At 44.3% G+C, this 24768-nt stretch overlaps 1 protein-coding gene across 1 annotated transcript; it reads left to right on the top strand.

Moving 5' to 3' along the window:
* The first annotated feature begins 969 nt into the window (after positions 1 to 969).
* Positions 970 to 15897, top strand: RXYLT1 (ribitol xylosyltransferase 1). The gene is made up of 6 exons (XM_064142248.1): positions 970 to 1270; positions 1788 to 1958; positions 3646 to 3748; positions 9568 to 9882; positions 12627 to 12797; positions 14226 to 15897. The coding sequence occupies exons 1-6, from the start codon at positions 1126 to 1128 to the stop codon at positions 14641 to 14643; spliced, it is 1323 nt and encodes a 440-aa protein (XP_063998318.1). The 5' UTR covers positions 970 to 1125; the 3' UTR covers positions 14644 to 15897.
* The last annotated feature ends 8871 nt before the right edge of the window (positions 15898 to 24768 follow it).

A 24768-nucleotide genomic window follows, 5' to 3' on the forward strand; every position in this document is an offset into this window, starting at 1 on the left:
ACTGGTCAGGCCACACCTTGAGTACTGTGTCCAGTTTTGGGGCTCTCAATTTAAGAAACATGTTGAGGTGCTTGAATGTTGCCAGAGAGGGGCACCAAGGCTGATGAGGGAGCCGGAGCACAGCCCTGTGAGGAGCAGCTGATGGAGCTGGGGTTGGTTAGCCTGGAGAAGAGGAAGCTCAGGGGAGCCCTTACTGCTCTCTACAACTACCTGAAAGGAGGTTGTAGCCAGGTGGGGGTTGGTCTCTTCTCCCAGGCACCCAGCGACAGAATAAGAGGACAGTCTCAAGCTGCTGTGGGGCAGGTTTACGCCGAATGTTAGAAGTTCTTTGCAGAGTGATTGGCATTGGAATGGGCTGCCCAGGGAGGTGGTGGAGTCACCATCCGTGGAGGTGTTTCAAAGGAGACTGGATGCAGCACTTAATGCCATGGTCTAGTTAATTAGAAGGGTTAGGTGATAGGTTGGACTCAATGATCCTAGAGATCTTTCCCAACCTGACTAATTCTGTGAAATAAAATTTAGGTCAGGAGTAGTGCAAAATTTAGTGTTCGTAAAGGTAGGGAAAATATTATCAAAAAAACTACACACCCAGATGCAGAGCAGGCTGCAGGGTTCTGTGTTGCGTTACAGCCTGCGCAGTTCTAGGCTCTCTCACCTTCGGCGACACAGTGCTTTTGGCTACCGTTAGGATCATGGTGTTTAAAAACAAGCTAGTAGAGGCGTTTGCAGGCGCTCCCCACCCCATCTTCCGCATGCCTCGATTCGGAAGTCCCTGGAAGCCCTCCAGAGAGGAAACCTCGGCTGCCGGGGGGTCTCGGCACCCCCTGGGCACCCCGCGCCAGCATCGCCGGGGCAGGACGAGGCCGCGAGTACTCAGCTCCATGCGCCGAGCCGCTGCCGGCCGAATGCCTGCGTACGCTCGCCGGGTACCAGAGCCCGCAATGACTGTGCTGAAGGCGGGCTGCTGCGGCACCACAGCACATAGTGCGGAGGGCTCCATGCCTCCTCAGCAGGGGCTGCAGCCCAGGCCCTCGGGAGGAGGCTCCTCCCGCCCTAGCGGGCGCGGCTCTCGCCGCCACCGCCTCACGGCAGCCCCCGCGGGGGCCTCCGCCCGCGCCGGGCGGCATGCGGGGCGCTCGCAAGCGGCTCTGCTCCGCCTTGATCGTGGCTTACGGCCTCTTCTCCCTCTACGCGGCCTACACCGTCTTCCTGCGGCCCCGCCGCCCGTCCGCCCCTCGCCCGTCTCACCGCGACCGGCGCGGCCCCCGAGGTAAGAGCGGCGGCGGCGGCGGCGGAGCAGCTGCGAGCTGCCCTGCTGTGGGCGGGTTGGGCTGGCTGCGACCGGGGGCTGCTGGTTCGATGTGCAGCCGGCGCGTTTCGTCAGCTGCTTGCTGCAGAGCGGCCTTGCTGCGCGCTGCGCGTATGAGCGGCGCCGCCGCCGCCTTCCCCCGTTCCCGTCCCCCTGCCTGGGAAGCCCGGGCCAGACCGGGAGCAGCACGTTCTCTCTCAGCGTCCGTGCTCGGCAGCACCGCGGCGGGCGGGGCCCAGAAGCAGCCCCTGAGGGAGAGCCGAGCCAGGACCAAGCCCGCAGCTCCCCGCCGCCAGGCCTTCCCGGGCGGCGGCCATTTGTCCGTGAGGCGCCGCTCTGCAGGGCGGGCGGTGTGCCGGACGGGGAGCGGGAGAGCTGTCAAGTGCTGCTTGAAATAAAGGGTTCCCGATAATTTCCTCGGTTTCATGAGCTTGTAAGTCTGTTGCTTTTATATAAACTAACGCTTTCGGTTTCTTAGATAATGTTGCGTTGGGAAATGAAGAGTGGAATCCGTGGGAAGGGGACGAGAAAAACGAACTGGTTGCTTCTCAGCAGAGATACGAAGCTAGTCTTAAGATGATAAAAAATGCAAGAACTCACCTAGAGCAAACCAGTCTTAGAGTACAGATCTGGGGCAAAGCGGCAATTGGTAAGCAGGTGTAATCAATTACTATTAATCACATCATCTTTCTGCTACCAGACTTCTCTTTTTAATTAAAATACGTTATGTACGTTATTAAATAACATGGATAGCTGCAGGTGAGGAGCACTGAGGAAGTGATAGCTCCTACTCCACACTTAGTGCCATGGCCTAGTTGTTTGGATAGGGCTGGGTGATAGATTGGACTGGATGATCTTGGAGGTCTCTCCCAACCTGATCGATTATGTGATCTAAGAGTAAAAAAACAAGGTAAAGTAAGAACAATGCTATGTTTCCAACAATATTAATGAGCTTAAAAAGCCCTTGGCTGCCCTATATATGTAGAGAGGAAACTGTGTTCTACAACAGATCTTCAAAATTCAGTGGTGGTACTTCTGAAGTACAGAAGACACTTTATTTCTCCCTGTAATATACATAGAATCATAGAATCAACCAGTTTGGAAGAGACCTCCAAGATCATCGAGTCCAACCGAGCACCCAGCCCTAGCCAGTCAACTAGACCATGGCACCGAGTGCCTCATCCAGGCTTTGCTTGAAGACCTCAAGGGACGGTGACTCTGCCACCTCCCTGGGCAGCCCATTCCAATGGAAAATCACTCTCTCTGGCAACAACTTCCTCCTAACATCCAGCCTAGACCTACCCCAGCACAACTTGAGACTGTGTCCCCTTGTTCTATTGCTGGTTGCCTGGGAGAAGAGGCCACCCCCCACCTGGCTACAACCTCCCTTCAGGTAGTTGTAGACAGCAATGAGGTCACCCCTGAGCCTCCTCTTCTCTAGGCTAAACAAACCCAGCTCCCTCAGCCTCTCCTCAGAGGGTTTGTGTTCCAGGCCCTTCACCAGCTTTGTTGCTTTTCTCTGGACACGTTCCAGCACCTGAACATCTCTTGAATTGAGTGGCCCAGAACTGGACACAGTACTCCAGGTGTGGCCTGAGCAGTGCTGAGTACAAGGCAAGAATAACCTCCCTTGTCCTACTGGCCACACTGTTCCTGATGCAGGCCAGGATGCCATTGGCTCTCTTGGCCACTTGGGCACACTGTTGGCTCATCTTCAGCCTACTATCTACCAGTACCCCGAGGTGTGACAAATAGTCTGGTTTAGCCAAGTAAGTGTCCTTGTATTGTAAGGCAGTTCAAAGAGTAACTGTGCTTTTCTCTGCTATTTGATCTACTTTCTCTGATGTGAAAAACAGCCTTGAAAAGAACCGACACAAAGAAATTGAGAATCTGGAAATGGATAGCTGGAACATAGCATTGTAGAACACATTGGTATGTTACACATCACAAAAAAAAAAAAAAATTAGGTGTTTCACAAAAGCTTAAGAGGAGTGTGCTTAAAATGCAGATTCATACTTGCTGCTTTTAAGCGGCATATGAACCAGAGTGAGATGCTAACATAAGTGTTACTGTGGTATAATTTCCATCTACTAATATTTTGACAACCCAAGAATCTTTAGATGCCCTGATACATGAAAAAATCATTGTAACTGATTCCAAATAGTATGGATTTTGAGAAGCAACATCGATACTATGTAAGAAGCTCTGACACTTCTTTCCCAAGTTCTGTAGTCATTATACTTTTTGATTTCACAGAAATACTTTCTGATTGCTAGGGATGTGAAGTTGACAAGATCTGTGCATTCATATTCTCCATCATATCTTGATTTATGTAGGTCTTTACCTTTGGCAGCATGTCTTTGAAGGGCACCTCGAGCCAGCTGATGTGACTGCACAGTGGAGAGAAGGAAGCCAAAAGGCAGGAAGAACATATTTCAGGTAATACCTGCATGATGTTGCCCTGAGTTGTGTTACCTTTAAGAAATGATGCACTGGAAAATTAAAGAGCATGGTGAGATGCACAGGTGCATTATTTTGTCAGATATCTCCTGTACTTTGATTCCTGTTGTGTTCAGGAAAAAAGAATTAACTCATTCATTCATAAATAAGCTTGTCTGGAACCCATAGTTTGTGTCTGTTTATAACAAAAACAGTCTGTGAGACCTGCTATCTGACTAAATACTTAATTTGCAAAACAAAGCTTTATATGTAAAGGGAGATTATATTTGAAGTGCTCCTTGCTTTTAAAATGGATTTTTGCCTGTGTCTGTGCACGTTTTAAGCCTATCATCAAACATTTTATTTAGAAATTGATTTAGTTGTTGCAATTGGCCAGGCAGGAATTATAAAATATGTAGTTATTTTATTTCCAAAGAGCCCCACTCACAAATTATATACAAACTACTGAAATTTGGGTTCTAATTTGGTTGGGAAAATTTTTACAAGGATGCTTATGGGCAATTTATTAATCTAGGAGAATCAGAAAATTTGAAAAGTTTATCCTCAAAATGGTGTTGCCCCACTTACAAATAAAGGGCAGCTTGGAGCCCTAGGGAACATCTGTGTTATTCACAGCAGTCAAATAGGAATTTCAGAATAGTCCCTGACTCCTTTGCAGCAGTGTTGGTGCTCCTCAGCATCTTGATAGCCATTGAGAGGCTTCTAGATCTTCCCAGGCTCTAGAAGGCTGCTGAGAAAGAGGCAGACAATCTCTGACCTGGCCCTGGTTCCTCTTGGCATGGAGGCTTGCAGAGGTGCAGGCAGGATCTCCTGCACATCTGCAGACAGCACGATGTCAGTGAGGCACAGTGTGAGGCACTTAATGTCTTCTCCTGGTAGCCTTGAGGCACTTAAGTTTCCAGGTAGTTCAAGCCCAAAACATCAGGGCTAAACTGATCTAAAGCATGAGGCAGAGCAGAACATATTGTCCAAGCTGAGAGTAGTGAGGCAGGAGCACGCTGTCTGAGCAGAACAGAACACAGAGCAGCAAGGCAGAGACAGCACAGCTACTTGCAACTTAGCTCAATTTGTATTTGCCCAAATGTAATGGCTTCTTTGGCCACAGATTCACCAATCAGAATGGCACTTGCAAAACTGACCATATTAGGTGAAACCAGGGCTTGCTTACTCTTACGTGGGCAAGACACTTTCAAGTACCTAAACACTTGTGAGTACCTGTTTATCACTTTGCGAAGGGACGTAATGGCCCAAGTCTTTGTTTGCCTTCCGCCCTTGCTCCCCCAACCAGCAGAAGGGTGGAACAAGCCAGGACATGTTTCAGGCCTATTAGCCTTCCACGACAGTGTTACAGAACCTCTTTCTAAAGTCCTATTTAATACCATTTTTACCTTAGTGAATGATGTAGAACTTCTCTCTCAAGTTCTATTTAACATCATTTTTAAGGCAAAGATACAGTATATATATATATATATACAGTTTAGTGGAATGGTTGCTTGACTAACACCTTTAGAATTATGTCTGGAAAACACAGTACTGAATTGCATCTCTTCATGTGGGTTGTAAGGTGTCACGGAAGGTAGTTTGGGAGGTTGTGGGGAGCTCACTTGTGGATTTCAAGTGATTTATTGCTCAAACACAGAGATCCCCCTCCCGAACTAAATTCCCCACGTGAATTCTTTTGGGTTTGAAGTTGTAGAATAACATTTCAGAAAAAGGCAAATAAAGGAGAGTCGTCTGTGATTTCTTTAGAGTTCTTTTGAGTCTTTAAAGTTACTCACTCTTTAGGTGAGGAGTTCTTTCTTTGGTTTACTCACGATTCAGTGGTTCAGATTAGCAGGACTCGAAGTTTGGGCGGTGTCCCTTTGTTTGTCAGGATCGGGCCCAAGCGGGTTTCAGGCCTCTGCGGGCCCCTCGTCGGGCAGGGCCTATCAGGAACGAGAGGTCACCGGGACAGGAGCGAGGCAGACAGGCAGGCTAGCGAGCGAGCAGGTAGGAGCAGGTACCAGCAAGCTCCCGATCCAGGCAGGCACACCATTTTATAATGTTCAAAAGAGGTGTAACCCTCCAGTCCAGGCTATTTTACGTTATTCTTACAGATTGGCACAAAGTTATAATCAATCCATACAATTGGAGAATTCTTACCAAAACGATTTCTAAGACCACCCCAAGCTCGGCCCACACCAGGTGTGGAGCGGGCATGAGAACTGCCGTTCCCCCTAACCAAAACAGTGGCCATTGTTTACCTTTTATCTCAACTAGGGAGAGACTTTCTCATGGGGCTGAAGGATTGTTTTGGTTTTGCGAGGCTCCTGGCATTAATGTGAGACACTATAACTTTCACAACAGGGAGGCCTGCTGATGGCTTCTGCTATCCTCCATGACATAAGGCTAGTAAGGGAAAGCAGTGACATAAAGGAAGCAAGTAATTTATTGATTCCAAAAAATGTAGTATCTCTATGCCATCCTTGATCTAGGCTTCATGTGAGTAGTGAAAGGGTCTACATCTTCAGCTTGCTCAGTCTCCTTTAGGTTTCCCAGTCCTGTTTGTGTTCTGACTGGGAATTAATATTACAACAATACAACCTTAGCACTGTTATTAATGTCTGAGATTTCCATACGGTTTCTTTTTTCTTCTCCCCTACTGTAACTTTATGCTGTTAAATTTTGTGTTTTTCTACATACAGATCGTTGCTTACCCACCTGTCCATGCTGTTACACCTGTGAAGCTGATAGCTTCACCATGTGGTGTCCATAGAACATAGAATGGTTTGGGTTGGAAGCAACCTCAACAATCATCTAGTTCCAACCCCGCACCACAGGCAGGGACAGTTCCCACTAGAACAGGTCACTTGAGGTCTCAGTCAACATAGTCTTGAACACCTCCAGGAAGGAAGCATCCACAACCTTCCTGGGCAACCTGTTCATATGTCTCACCGCCCTCACTATAAAGAACTTCTTCCTAACATTTAGTTTGAATCTTCCCTCTTCCAGTTTAAACCCATTACTCCTCATCCTGTCATTATAAGACCTTGTAAATAGTCCCTCCCCAGCCCTCCTGTGGGCCCCCTTCAGATACTGGAAGGCCACTATAAGGTCTTCTCAAAGCCTTCTCTTCTCCAGGCCCAAGAGCCCCAACTCTTGTAGCCTTTCCTCAGAGCAGAGGTGCTCCATCCCTCTGATCATCTTTGTGGCCCTCCTCTGGACTTGCTCCAACAGTTTGATGTCCTTCTTGTGTTGAGAGCTCCAGAACTGTACACAGTCCTCCAGATGGGGTCTGATGAGAGCAAAGAGGGAGAATCACCTCCCTTGCCCTGCTGGAAACACTTCACTTGATTTAGCCCAGGACACAGTTGTTGTCTGGGCTGTGCGTGCACACTGCTTGCTCGTGTTGAGATTTTCATCCACCAAGTCCTTTTCCTCACGGCTGCTCTTGGTTCCAAATAGCCTCATGAATCACAGCTCAGAAATACACAACTCACACTGCGCCAGCAGCATGTCAGCTTAAGACAGGTTTGGACTATGGCTAGCGTCACAGAATCACAGAAACATTCCAACTGGAAAAGAACCCTAGGATCATCAAGTCCAACCATTATCCCTACTCTACAAAGTTCATCCTTAAATCATATCCTCAAGCACCACATCCAAACGACTTTTAAACATGTTCAGGGTTGGTAACTCAGCCACCTCCCTGGGCAGCCCATTCCAATGCCTGACCACTCTTGCCCTGAAAAAATGTTTCCTAATGTCCAATTTAAACCCACCCAGTCACAGCTTGAGGCCATTCCCTCTTGTTGTATCACTATTTACCTGTGAGAAGAAACCAGTTTGCTTCAGAGAGCTTCACAGTTTTTACAGCTTTTGCTGTGAATTGTGTTTTCTTCGTTAAACACATTTGAACTGAAACTAGCTGTTAGTCTTAGCACTTCCTGAGTCAACTAAATTAGACTGACCATGAATTTTAAAACCCATGCTCGTTTGAAATTCAGTTTTGCTAGTAGCTGGGAGAACTGTAATGCAGCAGACCTAAAAACCAAACATTTAACTGGTTCTTCAAATAAAATTTAATTGCTAGGTGGCTTTCCCCATCACTCTTTCCAAAGCTATGCAGTCACTGATCCTCTGAGTTCAATCAGTAGTCTGTCAACAGAGAAATTAATAGAGCAGGAGCTGGCAAACACCAGCTTCACCGAGCTTTACAAATGGCTGTTATCAGATACTTGTGCTCGATTAGTGATTTAATCATTTTGCTACATAATTGAAATTCCTCTGTTAAAGAAATCTTATAAGATCTGTAAATGTAATTTTCTGCCTGAAATATTTGTGCTTACTAGCTTACATCAAGAGCTTCAAGTTTGACCTGAGTCACACAAGCAACATAAGAGATTGGTACCTTCTATGTTACTAATTCTACTCGGTATCAGATGACACAATATTTTTTGGTCTAACCTTAACCAAAATTACAGAGAAATGTAGTATGTTAGGCCAGTTAACTGACCCTCATAGCGATACGTATTGTAAAGGGTTAACCCTCCTGGAGGAGTGGTCTTGACTGTGGCCCCACCTCCTTCTGACAAATATATATATATTTGTATCTTGTTTTCTTGTTTTCCCCCTTCCCTGTACCTCTTTGTAGCTCCCCTACCTCAAATACCTTTTATTTCTTGTTGAAGTTTTAACTTCCAAATCAAAGCGAAGCTATTTATTTGAGCATGTTTTACCTTTTCCTCTCTACATCTAATTCCTCTTCTTTGAAAAAGGGGAGGAGAGGGAAAGGCATCCTATAAATAGTTAATGGTTCTATTAACTATATTTGTGTCTCTGGGAAGTTTAAATTAGAGCCGAGACACCTATTTTATCATAGAATCATAAAATGGTCTGAGCTGGAAGAGACCTTCAAAGGTCATCCGGTCCAACCCCCTCTGTAATAAGCAGGGACATGCTCAACTAGATCAGGTTGCCCAGAGCCCTGTTGTGCCTCACCTTGAGTATCTCCAGGGATGAGGCCTCAACTACCTCTCTGGGCAACCTCTTCTAGTGTTCCACTACACTTGTGGGAAAGAACTTCCTTCTAACATCCAATCTAAATCTACTCTGCCAGATTTTGTAAGTGCCTCTCTTTCATTCTAATATGGTATTTGTTGGTTATTACTGGAATTGAAAAGTTTGACCTTTGGTGAGCCTCAAAGTACATCCTTTTTTTAAAGTCGATTGGTTGATTGATTGATTGATTGATTGATTTGCCCACAGTTTGATGCTTGAATGTGGTAGTAGTTACATTTTATTGACAAAATGCCTTCATAGAATCACAGAAATGTTCAGGTTGGAAAAGACCCTTGGAGTCACCAATTCCAACCAATAACCCTACTCTACAAGATTCACCCTCAAACACCACTTCCAAATAGCCTTTCAACACATCCAGGGTTGGTGACAGCACTGCTTCCTTGGGCAGCCCATTCCAATGCCTGACCACTCCTGTGAAAAACATTTTCCTTATGATCAAGTCTAAACCTACCTAGTTGCAGCTTGAGGACATTCCTTGTTCTGTCACTAATTACTTATGCCTTATTTGAGTCTGAATCTCCTTTTTCCCGAGTAAAGACAAAGGTAACTTTATTCCTGTTTTAAGCTGTGGATGTTAACAGAAGGAATGGTTGCAGTTAGTTTGCAGCATATTGCATTTTAGTTATTGAAAGAAAAAAAAAGATATAGAGTACTGACTGAGTATTACGGTATTTTAGAGGATTGAAGTCAATAATTTGTCTTAAGCGTATTTAGAGTGTGTGTTTTGATTTTCACAGCTTCATCACTGGTCCAGCGGTGGTTCCTGGCTACTTCTCAGTTGAAGCTGAAAACGTGGTGCTGGTTCTGAATGGAAGAGAAGCAGCGAAGATCGCTTTCGCCACCCAGTGGTTGCATTACGCGCAGAAGTTAATTCAGACTCGCAAAATACGTCGCGTAGCGGTTGTGATGCTTGGAAATGAGCAATGCAGCAATCAATGGATTCAACCATACCTGAGGAGAAACGGAGGATTTGTAAATCTGCTCTTTGTTACGTATGACTATACATTGGTAAATGAAGAAGATATTTTCCAGTGGCCTTTAGGAGTAGCTACGTAAGTGCTGTAGAGACAAATTACAATTGAAAGTTTATTGTTATGCATGGTGTACAGAAAGTACATCTGAATGCTACTGCTGATACCCAGAACAGTTATAGTAAGTAAACTCTAGAACATCATCCTATTAATGATTCTTCTAGCTCAAGCATTGGAAACTTGAAAATTGCATTTAGCAGTAAAAGTGATAACAAGAAAAGAATGGTAGCTTTTAAAAAAGAGAACCAGTGCCTAGTAGGGTTTTATGTTTGCTTATTTTTCCTTCAGTAAATTTGTTCTTGAGATTTATCATAACTGCTGATGTAACATGTACCAATGACATGGGGATTTAAAGGATATTTATGTAATTTAAGTTCCAACTACTGCTTGTTTAGGGAAGGAGAGGGAATAGCACTGGTTAAACCTCTGCTGTGGCTCTCAAAAGGAAATTGTATGCCTCCCATTTGGAACTAGTATGCTCCAGTATGACAGTAACATAAGATGGCTTAATTGCTTACTCACTGAAACATTTTCATTACACTTAATACTATTTGTGTGAAGTAGGTAAAGGTTTAGTTCAGTTAGATGAATTTTTATTCTCCTCTAACAGATAATAGTGTTTTATCTGCTTATATAAGATTAAAAGTATACAGGATTATTTCCATAGCTTGCGCTCAACTTCAATTCAGTATCCTGTATTGAGCTAGTTGACAAACTACATGGAATTTTTATACACATAGCCTGAATTTGTTTACCATCAGTAGAATACATGAAATTTGGATTATTGATAGTGTTGGAGACTCGTGGCATTGGAAGGTCAGGAGCGAAAAGAAGCTGTAAAATGAGGATGATGTGAAGAAAAGCAACAGCAGTTATAGCAATAATGTCAGAATGGGACTTTGTAGTCCTTGTTCACCAACATTTGTTAAAATTGTGGTTAAGTGTATGACAATGTGCCAGGTTTTCCAAGTGAAGAGGGAAAACAAAGATGGAGAAACCTGCACAAAACTTGGTATGAGTAAGAAATGTTTTTATGAAAGTGAGTGTAGCATTCATCAGGAGGAAAACAAGACAAAGATTGTTCCATCTGGATCTGAGTGGGTGAAGAAGTCAGGTGCATCTTCAAAACCATTAATGGCTATGAAGAAATTACTGTAGAGACTACCTTCGAAACCAGGAAAGAGTTGTGATCAGGGTGTAGCTTTTGTAACAAAAAATTAAACATCAGGGAAGTAAAACAGTGACCCATCAAATATAAGAACATAAGAAGGAATATCTGTCTTAATTTGAGAATGCAAAGAAACAGAAACTTTTTACATGTTTGTCTGTTTTCACAAAAAAATCAGCTTTATGTAATAAGAAGGTTAGTCCCAGCCCTTCATCTGAAGTAGTGTTTCACTGCCTGTCATGTTGACCACAATAAGTGATAATAAGATTTGAGCAATCAGTCAAAATGAAAAAAATGCCTAATATAGTGAAAACAGCTCTAAAAGGATGGCATAGAGTTTACACTGGATCCAAGGGCTTTGCATTGGTTTTTTTTTGAGACAAGTTAAGTAGCTTGTACAACCAGCTGTTTAGTAGCCAAAAGATGAGATTTGTGAAGTCCACTCAGATCAGAGTGAGATTTTCCTCTGATAAGTTACCAGTGATATTTTCAAATGATAAGCATTGCTTGAGATGAAAGTAATCTGAGACTTAAACTCCATAGTTAACCATTAACTTGGCCATTTTGGTCAAAACTAGCAGTTGTGTCCAGCTTTTTAAAAGCCATGTTTGTCAGGACATTTTTTGACATGCACACATACTATCTCTGAGGAAGACAGCATGATTCTGGAACATCTCTGAGGAGAGTGGTGATGGCAAGTGGAATAAAGAATCATAGAATGGTCATTTAGTCCAACCCATGCAGTCAGCAGAAACATCCTCAACTAGATCAGGTTGCCCAGAGCCCTGTTGAGCCTCACCTTGAATATCTTCAGTGATGGGGCCCCAACCACGTCTCTGGGCAACCTGTTCCAGTGTTCCACCACCCTCATGGTAAGGTAAAGAACCTGTTCCTAACATCCAATCCCAGTCTGCTCTACTCTAGTTTGAAGCCATTGCCCCTCATCCTGTCACTGCAGGCCTTTGTAAACAGTCTCTCTCCATCCTTCTCATAGGCCCCTTTTAGGTACTGGAAGGTTCCCTTTAGGTCTCCCTGGAACCTCGTCCAGGCTGAACAATTCCAGCTCCCTCAGCCTGTCTTGGTAGCAGAGGTGCTTCAACCCCCTGATAATTTTTGTGGCCCTCCTCTGGACCCACTGTATCAGAACCATGTCATTCCTATATTGAGGGCTCCACAGCTGGATGCAGTACTCCAGGTGCAGAGCAAAGTAGCAGAATCACCTTACTGGACCTGCTGGCCACACATCTTTTGATGCAGCCCAGGATGCCGTTGGTCTTCTAGGCTGCAAGCTCACACTGTCTGATCATGTCCAGCTTCTTGTCCACTAGCACCCCAAGTCCTTTCACACAGGGCTGCTTTCTATCACCTCATCCCCCAGTCTGTATTGATAGCAAGGATTGCTCTGGTCCAAAGACCAACTTTTAGGACGGAACTTGTGCTGCTTTGCCTGTGGGTCTTCCTGTGTTTATAGGTGTGGATTGCCCACAAATAAATGGTTTTAGTCTGCTGCAGTAAAGATCAAATGGTAGAAATTTTGGTGTTGTTTTTTTTTCTTTGACATAAAACATACAGTCTAATGTATACATTATTTTTACAGCTACAGAAATTTTCCAGTTGTAGAACCCAACTGGTCAATGCTGCATGATCCAAGACCCTATCTGTGTAATTTCTTAGGAACAGTCTACATGAACTCTTCTAGGGAAACTCTAATGGAAGTTCTGAAGCACGATGGATTTAACAAACTTTGCTGGATTGCAGCCAGAGAACAGTAAGATTTTGATTTGCACTTCTTTTGCCTAGTTCATTATTACCGATCTGTTCTTGAGTGTTGGAAAATAGGACAAATAAAGATCACCAGTTGTGATTAAAGCAGAGAGCATTGCTGAGATTCTTTGTGTAGGTCTGCATAATGTCATGGCCTTTCTTTTGCTTCTGTTTTACATAAAGAATACTTTTTAATGCATAGAAAAATCTCATATACAACATACAGACTGTATGACTGTCCTTTTAAGGTAAATTTGATCATGGTGGGTTTAAAAATATTTGTCTTGCACCTTGTGTGTATTAATGTCCAAGTAGAAGAAACAGACAGCTGTATACCATGGCATTCCATTTCAGAGACTGGATTTAAGCTGCCCAAGTGAAGAATCTTAGGAGATGGATTGTGTCTATGACATACACTCTTATCTCATGGACATTTTGAGGCACTTGAGGCAGATGTGTTCAGCGTAATGGATTTCTTTGCGTCCTATCTTTTGAAAAGCAAACATAGAATCATAGAATCATAGAATCAACCAGGTTGGAAGAGACCTCCAAGATCATCGAGTCCAACCTATCACCCAGCCCTAGCCAGTCAACTAGACCATGGCACTAAGTGCCTCATCCAGTCTTTTCTTGAAGACCCCCAGGGACGGTGCCTCCACCACCTCCCTGGGCAGCCCATTCCAATGGCAAATCACTCTCTCTGCCAACAACTTCCTCCTAACATCCAGCCTAAACCTACCCCGGCACAACTTGAGACTGTGTCCCCTTGTTCTGTTGCTGGTTGCTTGGGAGAAGAGGCCACCCCCCACCTGGCTACAATGCCCCTTCAGGTAGTTGTAGACAGTAATAAGATCACCCCTGAGCCTCCTCTTCTCCAGGCTAAACAGGCCCAGCTCCTTCAACCTCTCCTCATAGGATTTGTGCTCCAGGCCCCTCACCAGCTTTGTTGCCCTTCTCTGGACATGTTCCAGCACCTCAACATCTACTGATTTGAAGTATTTGAGGCCAAAAGATTTTTTTTTTAAATCCATAGTTTCTCCCTTTGCATCTATTTCTGATCTGTGCTGCGGAGTAAATTGACACATGGATCATCCAAGTCATGCAGGATCTTTAAAATGGTGTTTCAGTTTGCTTCTTAGCACTTCTCAGTATTAATAATTCCCTAAAAGAAATGTATCTAAAAAATGTCATAATCTATTTTTTAAACAGTGGCATTTTCAGTAAGTCTTTAGAAGACCCTTGAAGAATAGTTGTGACAAAAAATAAAAGCCTATTGATTGCGTGTGTAATATAAAATTCTCAGGCTGGCAGCATTTTCATTTTTATAAATAATTGAAATCAAAACTTTTCTGGTTTGTTTTTGTTTGTTCTTTTTAGTATTGTACTGCCTGTGGGGAAAAAATGTTCACTTTCAACTCCTTTACTTTCCTAGGTGGCAGCCTCAAGAAACAAATGAAAGTTTCAAAAGCTATCAAGATGCCTTGCTGCAGAGTGATTTGACGTTGTGCCCAGTGGGAATAAATACAGAATGCTACAGAATTTATGAAGCTTGTTCATATGGATCCCTGCCTGTTGTGGAAGATGTAATGACACCGGGAGATTGCGGAAATTCATCAGTGTTCCACAGCGCTCCCTTACAATTACTAAAAACCATGGGGGCTCCATTTATCTTTATTAACAACTGGAAAGAGCTTCCTGCTCTTCTCGAGAAGGAAAAAAAAAAGAGTTTACAGGACAAGATTGAAAGGAGAAAAAAGCTTATAGAATGGTATCAAAACTTCAAAGCATCGATGAGACAAAAATTCATTAATACTTTGGAAAGTTCATTTTTGTCCAGTGATAAAGGATAAATTATCCTTTTTGAAAATCAGATAGAGTTGAGCATGTGAACTTGTTAAAATCCAGCATGAGTGCCACAGTTATTTGAGGGAAAGAGAATAATGAAAGCTGCAAGATACAGAGTAATTTATTATATGGATGAAAAAAAGAAGTATGCTTAGAGCAAAGTCACCAGGTTTAGCACATTGGTTAAGATATATCCTGGTAAGTGCTTGTTCTGAAAATGTGAACTCTTTAACTTGAGTGATATTTCATGTCTATGGAAGTGGTCATAAAGCTAACTAAAACCTGTGGAATAAAGGTCTGTATTTCAGGGTAAAAACTGAGGGCTCTTTCTTAAGGGTTATTTCATAGTGTGATGGTTTGGATGTTACCCACCCCCCTACACTTAAGAAATCACCCAGATTAGACTCAGCCATTTGGAAGTTAAGGAATGAAGCTGTATTTACAGCTTAGCACAATTATACAAGTAGATATTTACAACATACACAAATATTTACAGTTATATACAAGTTAAAAGAATACAGAATCACAATACCCCTCCCAGAAATCAAAATGCCAGGAGGCTCCTGACCCAAACCTCCTCCCCCCTTCCCTCTCTTTCTCTCCCTTCAGGAATAACCAGCTCAGTCCCCGTATATCTCATGTGATAAATCTGGAGAGATCTGAGGTGAGATGTCAAAAAAGACGACGAGGAGGTTAGAGGAAAGAAAGGGTTAGGTCGGATTAAAGAGTTAAGGCAGATACAGCCACACACCCAGACCACCAGAGAGAAGGAACAGAAGTGAGAGCTGGCTGAGAAATGTGTGAGAAGTAAGTGTCTTACCTTTATTTTGACTAGTTGTGTTTCTCAGAGGAAGAATGAGTGATATAGGGTACTGTTTTGTTTTTTTTCTTCTCACAGCTAAGGATTTAATTGTTCTCAGTAAAATATTCCAGTTAGCCTCACACCAGCACACGTAGCAGTGCATTTCCCCTTTACTCTCAGATACCAAAATTTCTTTTCTCCTGTTACACTTAGTCTTGGACAAACATTTCTGAAGTTCTGCTGTGGAAGTGTTTGTTACCTCCAGCTATAGCTGTACATTCTGAACACCAGACCTTAAACATGAGTCTGCTTGCAGCTTATCTGATTTCTCAAAATCTGCTGAAGTCTATCACCTCCAAAGGATGGCAGAATGTAGTGTGTGTTTGTTAACACTGCATGTACAACAAACAGTTTTGATGGTTTTCATTAAATGTAGCCAAGAGGCTCTGTTACTCTTCTTGTGCATTGGCAATGTTACCTTTGCTGTGTTTGGCTGAGCAGTGTTGCTTCACAGCTGGAGTTTCTGTTTTTGAGCATCAGCATGTCATGTGGGTTCATTCTCTTGGAGGAATCACAAGCCAGTGCAACTGTGCTGCTACTCATTTGTGCAGTGATACTGTCTGGTTATGGAATTTGTATTTCACAAGAGCACTTCCGTAGGTTATTTTCAGTTCTGCATCCTTTCTATGTGAAAAACTAAACCAAACCAGGGAAGTGATTGTACATCTGTACTTGGTGCTGCTACCTCAAATACTGCTTTCAGTTTTAGGTCCCTCACTACAAGAAGGACATTGAGTTGCTGGAGTGTGTCCAGAAAAGGGCAGCAAGGCTGTGGAGGGGTCTGGAACACAAGTGGTATGAGGAGTGGCTGACGGAGTTGGGGTTGTTCAGCCTGGAGAAGAGGAGGCTGAGGGAGACCTCATTGCTCTAACTACCTTAAAGGGGATTGTAGTGAGATGAGGGCTGGCATCTTTTCCCAGGTGACAACTGATAGGACAAGAGGAGATGTACTCAGTTTCCACCAGGGAGAGTTTAGATTGGACTGTAGGAAAAAATTCTGCACCAAAAGTATTATTAGGCACTGGAGCAGAATGTCCAAAGAAATGGTGGAGTCACTGTCCCTGGAGATGTTTAAAAGACATTTGCATGAGGTGCTTAAGGACATGGTCTGACAGTTGTCTAAAGGGAGCTGTTAGGTTATGGCTGGACTTAATGATCTTTAGTTTTTTTCCCAATGAGGTGATTCTGTGATCTTCTGTAACAACAACAACCAACCAAAAATAACCCAAAACAAATTCAAAGCAGGTTTTAGTTTGCTGACAGTGGATGATGTTCACAGCAGCTGCTGTAGATCTGCAATAAGGTATCTTTAAGAACACTTGGATTTTCAGAAGCTTGCATTCTGTATGCTTAGAAGATGCCTTCAGAAAACAATCCAAATTCCCTGAATTGTGTGTCTAACATGAGTGTTCTGGCTGTCATCTGCCTGTTTTATCTGAAACATTGTGCAGTTGCAATACAATGCGAACGTTCTCCATTCAGCTGAGTCTGGAAGTACAACTATCACAACACCAAACTGACGAGCCCTGCTTTGAGGTGGACCTTGTTAGACCAAATTTACAGTAGCTTTCCTTGCTGAGGATCTACAGTAGCTATCTTCACAGGAGTGCATAGTGCTTAGAGGAAGCATGAGTATCTGCAGTAGTGTTTATCACTGCTGTGATTGCTGTAGTAGAGTATGTCTGTATACACAGGCTGCCAAACTACAGAGCAAAGACCTTACATACAACAGTGGTTTTCAACCTGTACATCCCTTGGTACTTCTGCAGGACAGCAAAGAACAGCTAAGGGAGAGAAGTCTTTATGAATGTCAGCCTTGATACTTATAAGAGGGCCTACACCTCCAAACAAATTTGAATAGTATGCAAGTTGAAATTTGAAAAAGGATGTGTTGCTTGGTCATCAGTAGGAGGACCAGGTGGCTATTTGCGTGTTCATTTCTAAGTAAACATGTGAGGTTATTGGCAGACTCACGTGGCAGTTCTAAAGGAAGGCCAAGACAGGTGCCAAAATTTTATCAGAATGTCAGGTGGCAGCTGCTTGCCTGCTCTTGAAGTTCAAAAGGAAGTAAGTCACATTTTATCTGTAACTAACTTGATACTTTGAATTCACCTGCATCAATGCAACAGCAATTAGTGCTAGAAGTTTTTTCTTGTATTCTATTTCTCATGAAAGAAAGAAAAACCTCATGAAGCCAAGAGAAGGTTCCTAACACATTAGGCATGTTGCTAGTATTTTAATCATTCCTTTACTCCACTGTCTAACTTGTGGGTGTGATTGTAGTTGTGAATTTACTTCCTAATCTTTTCTCATTTGGAAAAAAAGGCAACTCTGTGCCCTATTTGGATCCAGAGATGCTCAGAAGAACAAAAGGGATCTTGTTTAAAAAAAAAAGGGTGAGGCCGAGGGAAGAAAAACAGTGTGAGGTGTGTAAGGCAGCAGAAAGAAACTCTAATCAGTGGTAGAGAAGCTGGTTTAAGAGAAGGGAAGCAGTTAAGCCACTGGTGGCAAAGGAAATTTATCCTCTGCATGATGCATCCAGCTGGGGGAGGAGATAGTGTCTGCTGTCGGAAGATGAAATACTAGTTCAGTTGTTCAATACTGAGAGGAGAATTCATGCTCTGCTTTTGCAGATCGACTTCTGGTTCAAGGCTGGGCTGGTGAAGAGCTTTCCAGAGCACAAAAAATGTGCATGTACAAGAAAACCAGGGATTCAGGCCCAACCAGCATAGGTTTAGGAAAGGGTGACCTGCCTGGTGGATGAGGGGGAAGGCTATCCCATGGTATCCTCCTAGCAAAGCTGGCAGCCAATGGCTTGACAGGGGCACCCTTTGCTGGGTTAAAAACCATCTGGATGACCAGATATAGAGAGTGGTTGTGAATGCTGTGACATCTGGTTGGTGTGCCCCAGGGATCAGTACTGGGCCCACTTCTATTCAACATCTTTACTGATGACCTGGATGAGGGGATCAAGTCTACCTATAGTGAATTTGTGGGTGACACCAAGTTGGGAGGGAGTATGGATCTCCTGGAGGATAGGAAGATGCTGCAGAGTGACCTGGAGAGGCTGGGTTTTAATGGGCTGATGCCAGTGGTATGATATTCAGCAGGACCAAGTGCAGGGTCCTATGCTTTGGCCACAATAACCCCATGCATCACTACAGACTGGGGAAAGAGTGGCTGAAGAGCAGTCCAGTTAAGAGGGATCTGAGAGTGCTGGGTGACAGCCAGCTGAGCATGAGCCAGCACTGTGCCCACGTGGCACAGAAGGCCAATGGCATCTTGGCCTGTATCAGGAATAGTGTGGCCAGCAGGAGTAGGGATGTGATTCTGCCCGTGCTGGTGCTGCCTCACTTTGAGTACTGTGTGCAGCTCTGGGCCACTCACTGCGGGAGAGATACTGAGATGCTGGAGTGGGTCCACAGGAGAGCAGTGAGACTGGTGAGAGGGTTGGAGGGAAAGTCTGGTGAAGAAAGGCTGAGGGAGCTGGGCTTGTTTAGCCTGGAGGAGACTTAGAGGGAACCTCTCTACAACTACCTGAAAGGAAGTTGTAGTCAGGTGGGAGTCAGGCTCTTCTCCAGGGCAACTTGGGACAAGACAAGAGAGCATGGTCTAAAGCTGTGCCAGGGAAGGTTTTGGTTGGATATTAGGAAACATTGCCTCACAGAAGGGGTGATGAAGCACTGGAATGGACAGCCCAGGCATATGGTGTAGTCACCGTCCCTGGAGGTCTTTAAGGAAAGATTGAGTGTGGCACTTGGTGGCATGGTTTAGCTGATGTTGAGGTGTTAGGTTGTAGGCTGGACTTGATGATCTCAGAGGTCTTTTCCGACGTCAGTGATTCTGTGAAAACAAGGACCCGAGGCCTCTTATGACCACACATGCTGTCTGCACTGCAGAGGGGGTTCTGCACAGAACTGAGCCTGCCTTCAGTCAGGAACACCAACTCTAACACTGAATGTTACGCAGTGATAATAATGCAGTATTTTGCATCTCTCTTGGGTTTGTATGCAGAGTGTAAAACTCTTAGTCTCCTTTTCAGAGGTATCTCCTGCTGATGAAGATTTCACTTACTGAGCTAGATTGCCTTGCTGTTCTAGCATCTCACAATTTAGTATAACTCCATCTCTCCTACACAATTCTAAAGCTACTAGGAGTGGCTATGAACCTGCAGTGTAAACTGTTTAAAAGATCAGCTTCTAGAGAGCCACATATTTCCAAAGAAACATAACCAGCCTGTCTAACTGTTGATAATCCTGTAGAGAAAGGAGTGGCTTGCGAAGGATCTGTCTGCTGGTTGCTGGACATTCTTGGACATTTAAGTGTGACAGTCTTTTCCTGTAGTTAGGTTTTCTGGTACTTTCAGATACTGTCTTTCAATGACCTAAACTTAGACAAGCAGTGATACAGTGAAGAGTTTTGCAGAAGCCTTTGTCACTGCAGTTACCAAGTATGAATTGGGATCACTGTGTGCTGGAATCAGTAATTTTTCTCTCAGCTTACTGCTTTTACCAAAACACAAAACCACAGAAACAAAATCCTGTTTCTTCTTGGCAAACCTCATATGTTAGTAATAACCTCTAAGAGCTGGGCAAACTCAGAAGCAGCTTCCAATGCCATGGAGTCTTAAATTATTTCCAGGAATTATTCCTCCTGGGAAGGGAGAAATTAATGGCAGTTGAACAAGATTAAGCTTGTTTTGGCATGCTCATAAAGACTGACAGTGGGAGAGACAAAAGTGTTTCAAATGCCGTTCCAACTGTGCTGTAACAAAGTGTTGCTTCCAAGAAAATTGCTACCATAAGGCATGTTAGGACTGCAAATTTCCAGCAGCTTGAGAGTGTAATGTTTGCGTATGCTTGAATTCCACACAATGGTTTTGATGAATCATTAAAAACAAATTAAAAGCTGACCTGATGAAAATGTGTCTGAAAGGATGACGTAGAGTTTACATTGCATTGCAGGACTTTGTGTCGGGGGGGGTGGGGTTTGGCTTTCTGAGTCCACAGAATTAACTAGTTGTCAAGATCCGGAGAACAGAGATGAGCAGTGTCTCTGTCCAGAGGAGCAAGATCTGTTCTTAGGGATTTCCCTGTTGTGAAATTAAGGTGCAAATGGGACCATATATCACCACAAAACTATTTATTAAAGGATAAGTTTGGGCAAAACAGAGGGAGAGAGGGGAGAAGGGGGAGAGAGAGAGATAAAGAGAACGATGGAGAAGAGAAGAAGGAGCAGGGAAGGAAAAAAGCTGTTGCACTCAGTCGCAGATGGAGGGGAGAGAGAGAGACGGGTGCATGGCCCAGGGGTGATCTGTGGAGTCTGTCAGAGTTTCTTCGGGTGGTGTGCAGCTCTGGTGGTCTGATGGTGGTCTGCCCTCGGTGGTCCGGTAGAGGTGCCACTGGTAGTCTGGTGGGAGTGCCACTGGTGGTCTGGTGGAAGTGCCACTGGTGGTCCGGTGGAAGTGCCACTGGTGGTCCGGTGAGAGTGCCACTTTGGCAGGCATTTCTCCTGCCTTTTTATACAGTTTTCTGCTCAGTGTCCAGCTGCAGCTCCCCAAGGACTCTTCCTGTGTGTTCTGAAGCATCTGCAGGGGTCCGGCGCCACCGGGGAGAGGGCTTCCGCCCCCTCCCTGGCTCTACCTGTCCATACCCTGAATACACATAAACCTTTTCCCTTGAGGGCAGCTGAGATAAGATGTAGGCCTCCTGGGCATTGCAGCCAGGCTGAGGTCCAGGAGTTTCCAAGGTGTTGTCTGTTGATTTGCATCCCTGAGCTTTAGGCCAAGCCCCGAGTCTGAGTCCCGGAAGTTAACAAAGGCAATCTTTGTCTGTGTTGATTAAGGAGAGACGATGCAATCTTTATCTTTGTTGATGAACGAGAGAGAGAGAGAGGATTTAGACTCACACTAGTTTGTAGAATCAGCCCTTCTGGGATCAGTCTGTAGTGATACTCTAAAAGCCAGGCCGTGCATCAAAAGTGACAGTGGCTCCAAAATCTTCTCCTCATCCTTGCTTATGCAATTACAAGAAATCCATGCAGTTTTTTACTACTCTGTCACCGTATATATTAGTTAGTGATGGACAAAATAAGAGCAACACAGGAATATGTGAACATTATAATAATTGAAGCCATTTATTACTATAGCAGCAGTCTTTTTATATGCCATTCTACAAATGGTGGTAACTCTACCAGTTATGGAATACAGCGATTGGGTAAAATCATAGAATCAACCAGGTTGGAAGAGACCTCCAAGATCATCCAGTCCAACCTAGCACCCAGCCCTAGCCAGTCAACCAGACCATGGCACTAAGTGCCTCATCCAGGCTTTTCTTGAAGACCCCCAGGGACAGTGCCTCCACCACCTCCCTGGGCAGCCCATTCCAATGGGAAATCACTCTCTCTGTGAAGAACTTCCTCCTAACATCCAACCTATACCTACCCCGGCACAACTTGAGACTGTGTCCCCTTGTTCTATTGCTGGTTACCTGGGAGAAGAGACAGTAATAAGATCACCCCTGAGCCTCCTCTTCTCCAGGCTAAACAGGCCCAGCTCCTTCAACCTCTCCTCATAGGATTTGTGCTCCAGGCCCCTCACCAGCTTTGTTGCCCTTCTCTGGACATGTTCCAGCACCTCAACATCCTTCTTGAATTGAGGGGCCCAGAACTGGAAAATGCTGTGTTTAACATTCTTACTGGATAACAGTGGGCTGTTTGCTATCTTGGCACAGACTACTTTCAGTTCTTTGTTCTAAATTTACTCTGCTTCTGTACAAATGTTAAAGAAGGCGAGCATAACAGTTTACTGTACTTCTATATGAGCCTTACACAAATGCAGGTATACAAATTTACTGTGTTTGTAACCTCAGTCTTACTGTGTCAGGAGTACACGGGCATGTGCTCCAGAGGTACATCATTTAGCAGGCCATTTAATAGGGCCACGAAGATGTGCAGCACCTCTCCCATGAGGACAGACTGAAAGAGTTGGAGCTGTTCAGTCTGGAGGAGGATCTGAGGCGACCTTATTGTGGCCTTTCAGCATCTCAAGGGGGCCTACAAAAAAGCTGAAGAGGGACTTTTTAGGCTATCAGGGAGTGACAGGACAGGGGGGAATGGAGTGAAGTTGGAGATGGGTAGGTTCAGACTGGACATGGGGAGGAAGTTGTTCACCATGAGAATGATGAGAGCCTGGAATGGGTTGCCCAGGGAGGAAGTGGTTAAGGCCCCATCGCTGGAAGTGTTTAAGGCCAAGCTGGATGAGGCTCTGGCCAGCCTGATCTACGATAGGGTGTCCCTGCCCATGGCAGTGGGGTTGGAACTAGATCCTTGTGGTCCCTTCCAACCCTGACTGATTCTATTCTATGATCACATTTGGCTGACTCCCTTCCTTGGTTCCCACAGTACTCATCAGCTCACAAATCATGACTTGACCACAGAATTGTGCAGGTTAGAAAAGACCCTCAGGATCACCAAGGTTCACCAAGTCCAACCCATGTCCCTACCCTGTAAGGTTCAACCTTAAACCATATCCTTAAGCACCACATCCAAAAGACCTTTAAACACGTCCAAGGCTGGTGAATCAGCCACCTCCCTGGGCAGCACATTCCAATGCCTGACCACTCTTGCTGGGAAAAAATGTTTTCTAATGCTCAGTCTAAACTTACCCAGTTGCAGCTTGAGGCCATTCCCTCTTGTTCTATCACTAATTACTTGTGAGAAGAGACCCCCACCAACCTCTCCACCAACATCTTTTCAGGTGGCTGTAGACAGTGATGAAGTCTCCCCTCAGCCTTCTCTTTTTCAGACTAAACAGCCCCAGCTCCTTCAGTCACTGCTCATCAGATTTCTTCTCCAGGCCTTTCCCCAGCTTTATTGCCCTCCTCTGCATTTACTCCAGCACCTGCACATTTCTTGCATCGAGGTGCCCAAAACTGAACACAGTATTCGAGGTGTGGCCTCACCAGAGCCAAGTACAAGAGGACAGTCACCTCCCTACTCCTGCTGGACGTGGCTTTTCTAATCCCAGCCAGGCTGCCATTGGCTGTCTTTGCCACCTGGGCACACTGCTTGCTCATATACAGCCACTTGTCGACTAGAATCCCCAGGTGTCTTTCAGCTAGGCAGCTTAACAGCCACATTGCCCCAGGCTTGAAGCATTGCTTGGGGTTGTTGTGACTCAAGTGCAGGACCTGGCATTTGGCCTTGCTGAATATCATCCAATTAACATTGATGATCCTCTTAATAAAGAAACAGATTGGAAAAGGTCACCCTACCAATTGATACTTGAACTCTTTGGGTGGGTAGAATTTCAGGATTTCTTAAGTGCCTCTTGAATAAGAAAACCAATAAATTAGTTACCTATTTTTATCTTGTAAGTATAAATTCTTTTCACATCTTTAGTACTTATCTGAGCCTGGAGGACTGTTTAGAGTGTTAAAATCTTTCCATGTGACTCCTGTTTTCAAGAATGTAAAAGCTGAAAAAGCACTGGAGATTAAATCCAAGGGCCAAGAGGAAGGTGGATGAGAAAATGATTAATGCCTGTATACACTTCTGATGTATTTAATGCAAGTTGTTTAAAAGAAAATACATCTGAGAACTGTCAGCAATATTCAAACCTCACTTGATGTTGAGGTTTACAGGAGAAGCAGTACTCCAAGATTAATTTGGAGATATCCTGAATTCAGGACAGGATTGTATCACTATTAAACAGTCTTTTATGCATCAGAATATGCAAAACCATGCACACATTAGGAAAGGTGATAGTTCACTGAGACTTAAAATAGTCCAGAGGAAATTTAATAACTAAAGTAAACTTCAAGATAAAATATTTAGTAGATTTTGATAGCCTTACTACTTTGTTTGCTAGTAGCACAAATAAGGCAATTGATCCTTCAGGTGTAGCATAAAGATTCCTTTGTGTCCTTAGACAAAAAGGACTGTATCAGAAACTGTATTCTTTTTTAAACAATATTCTGTTGTCTGCTACCATTGGCTATGTGGTAGTTTGATATCTAATGAGTTACTCTTAATTTCCATGAACACAGCCCAGTGAACTTCAGCTCATGGATTCTCATTTTGAACATCAGTCACCATATTAATTCCATGCATATGGAAATGGAGAACTAAGGACAGCTTTGTTTCCCCTAAGGAGAAGAGGAGGAGGAGGCTGAGGGGAGACCTCACTGCTATCTACAACTACCAGCAGGGAGGTTGGAGTGAGGAGGGGGCAGTCTCTTCTTGGTGGCAAGTGACAGGACTAGAGGAA

This window comes from Pogoniulus pusillus, chromosome 4 (genome assembly GCF_015220805.1).
Source record: "Pogoniulus pusillus isolate bPogPus1 chromosome 4, bPogPus1.pri, whole genome shotgun sequence".
Lineage (NCBI taxonomy): Eukaryota > Metazoa > Chordata > Aves > Piciformes > Lybiidae > Pogoniulus > Pogoniulus pusillus.

Coding starts and splice junctions, on each gene's coding strand:
- RXYLT1 (XM_064142248.1), top strand. CDS start 1,126: ATGCGGGGCGCTCGCAAGCGGCTCTGCTCCGCCTTGATCGTGGCTTAC. Junction 1,959..3,645: donor CTGGGGCAAAGCGGCAATTG/GTAAGCAGGTGT, acceptor TGATTTATGTAG/GTCTTTACCTTTGGCAGCAT. Junction 12,798..14,225: donor TGGATTGCAGCCAGAGAACA/GTAAGATTTTGA, acceptor TTACTTTCCTAG/GTGGCAGCCTCAAGAAACAA.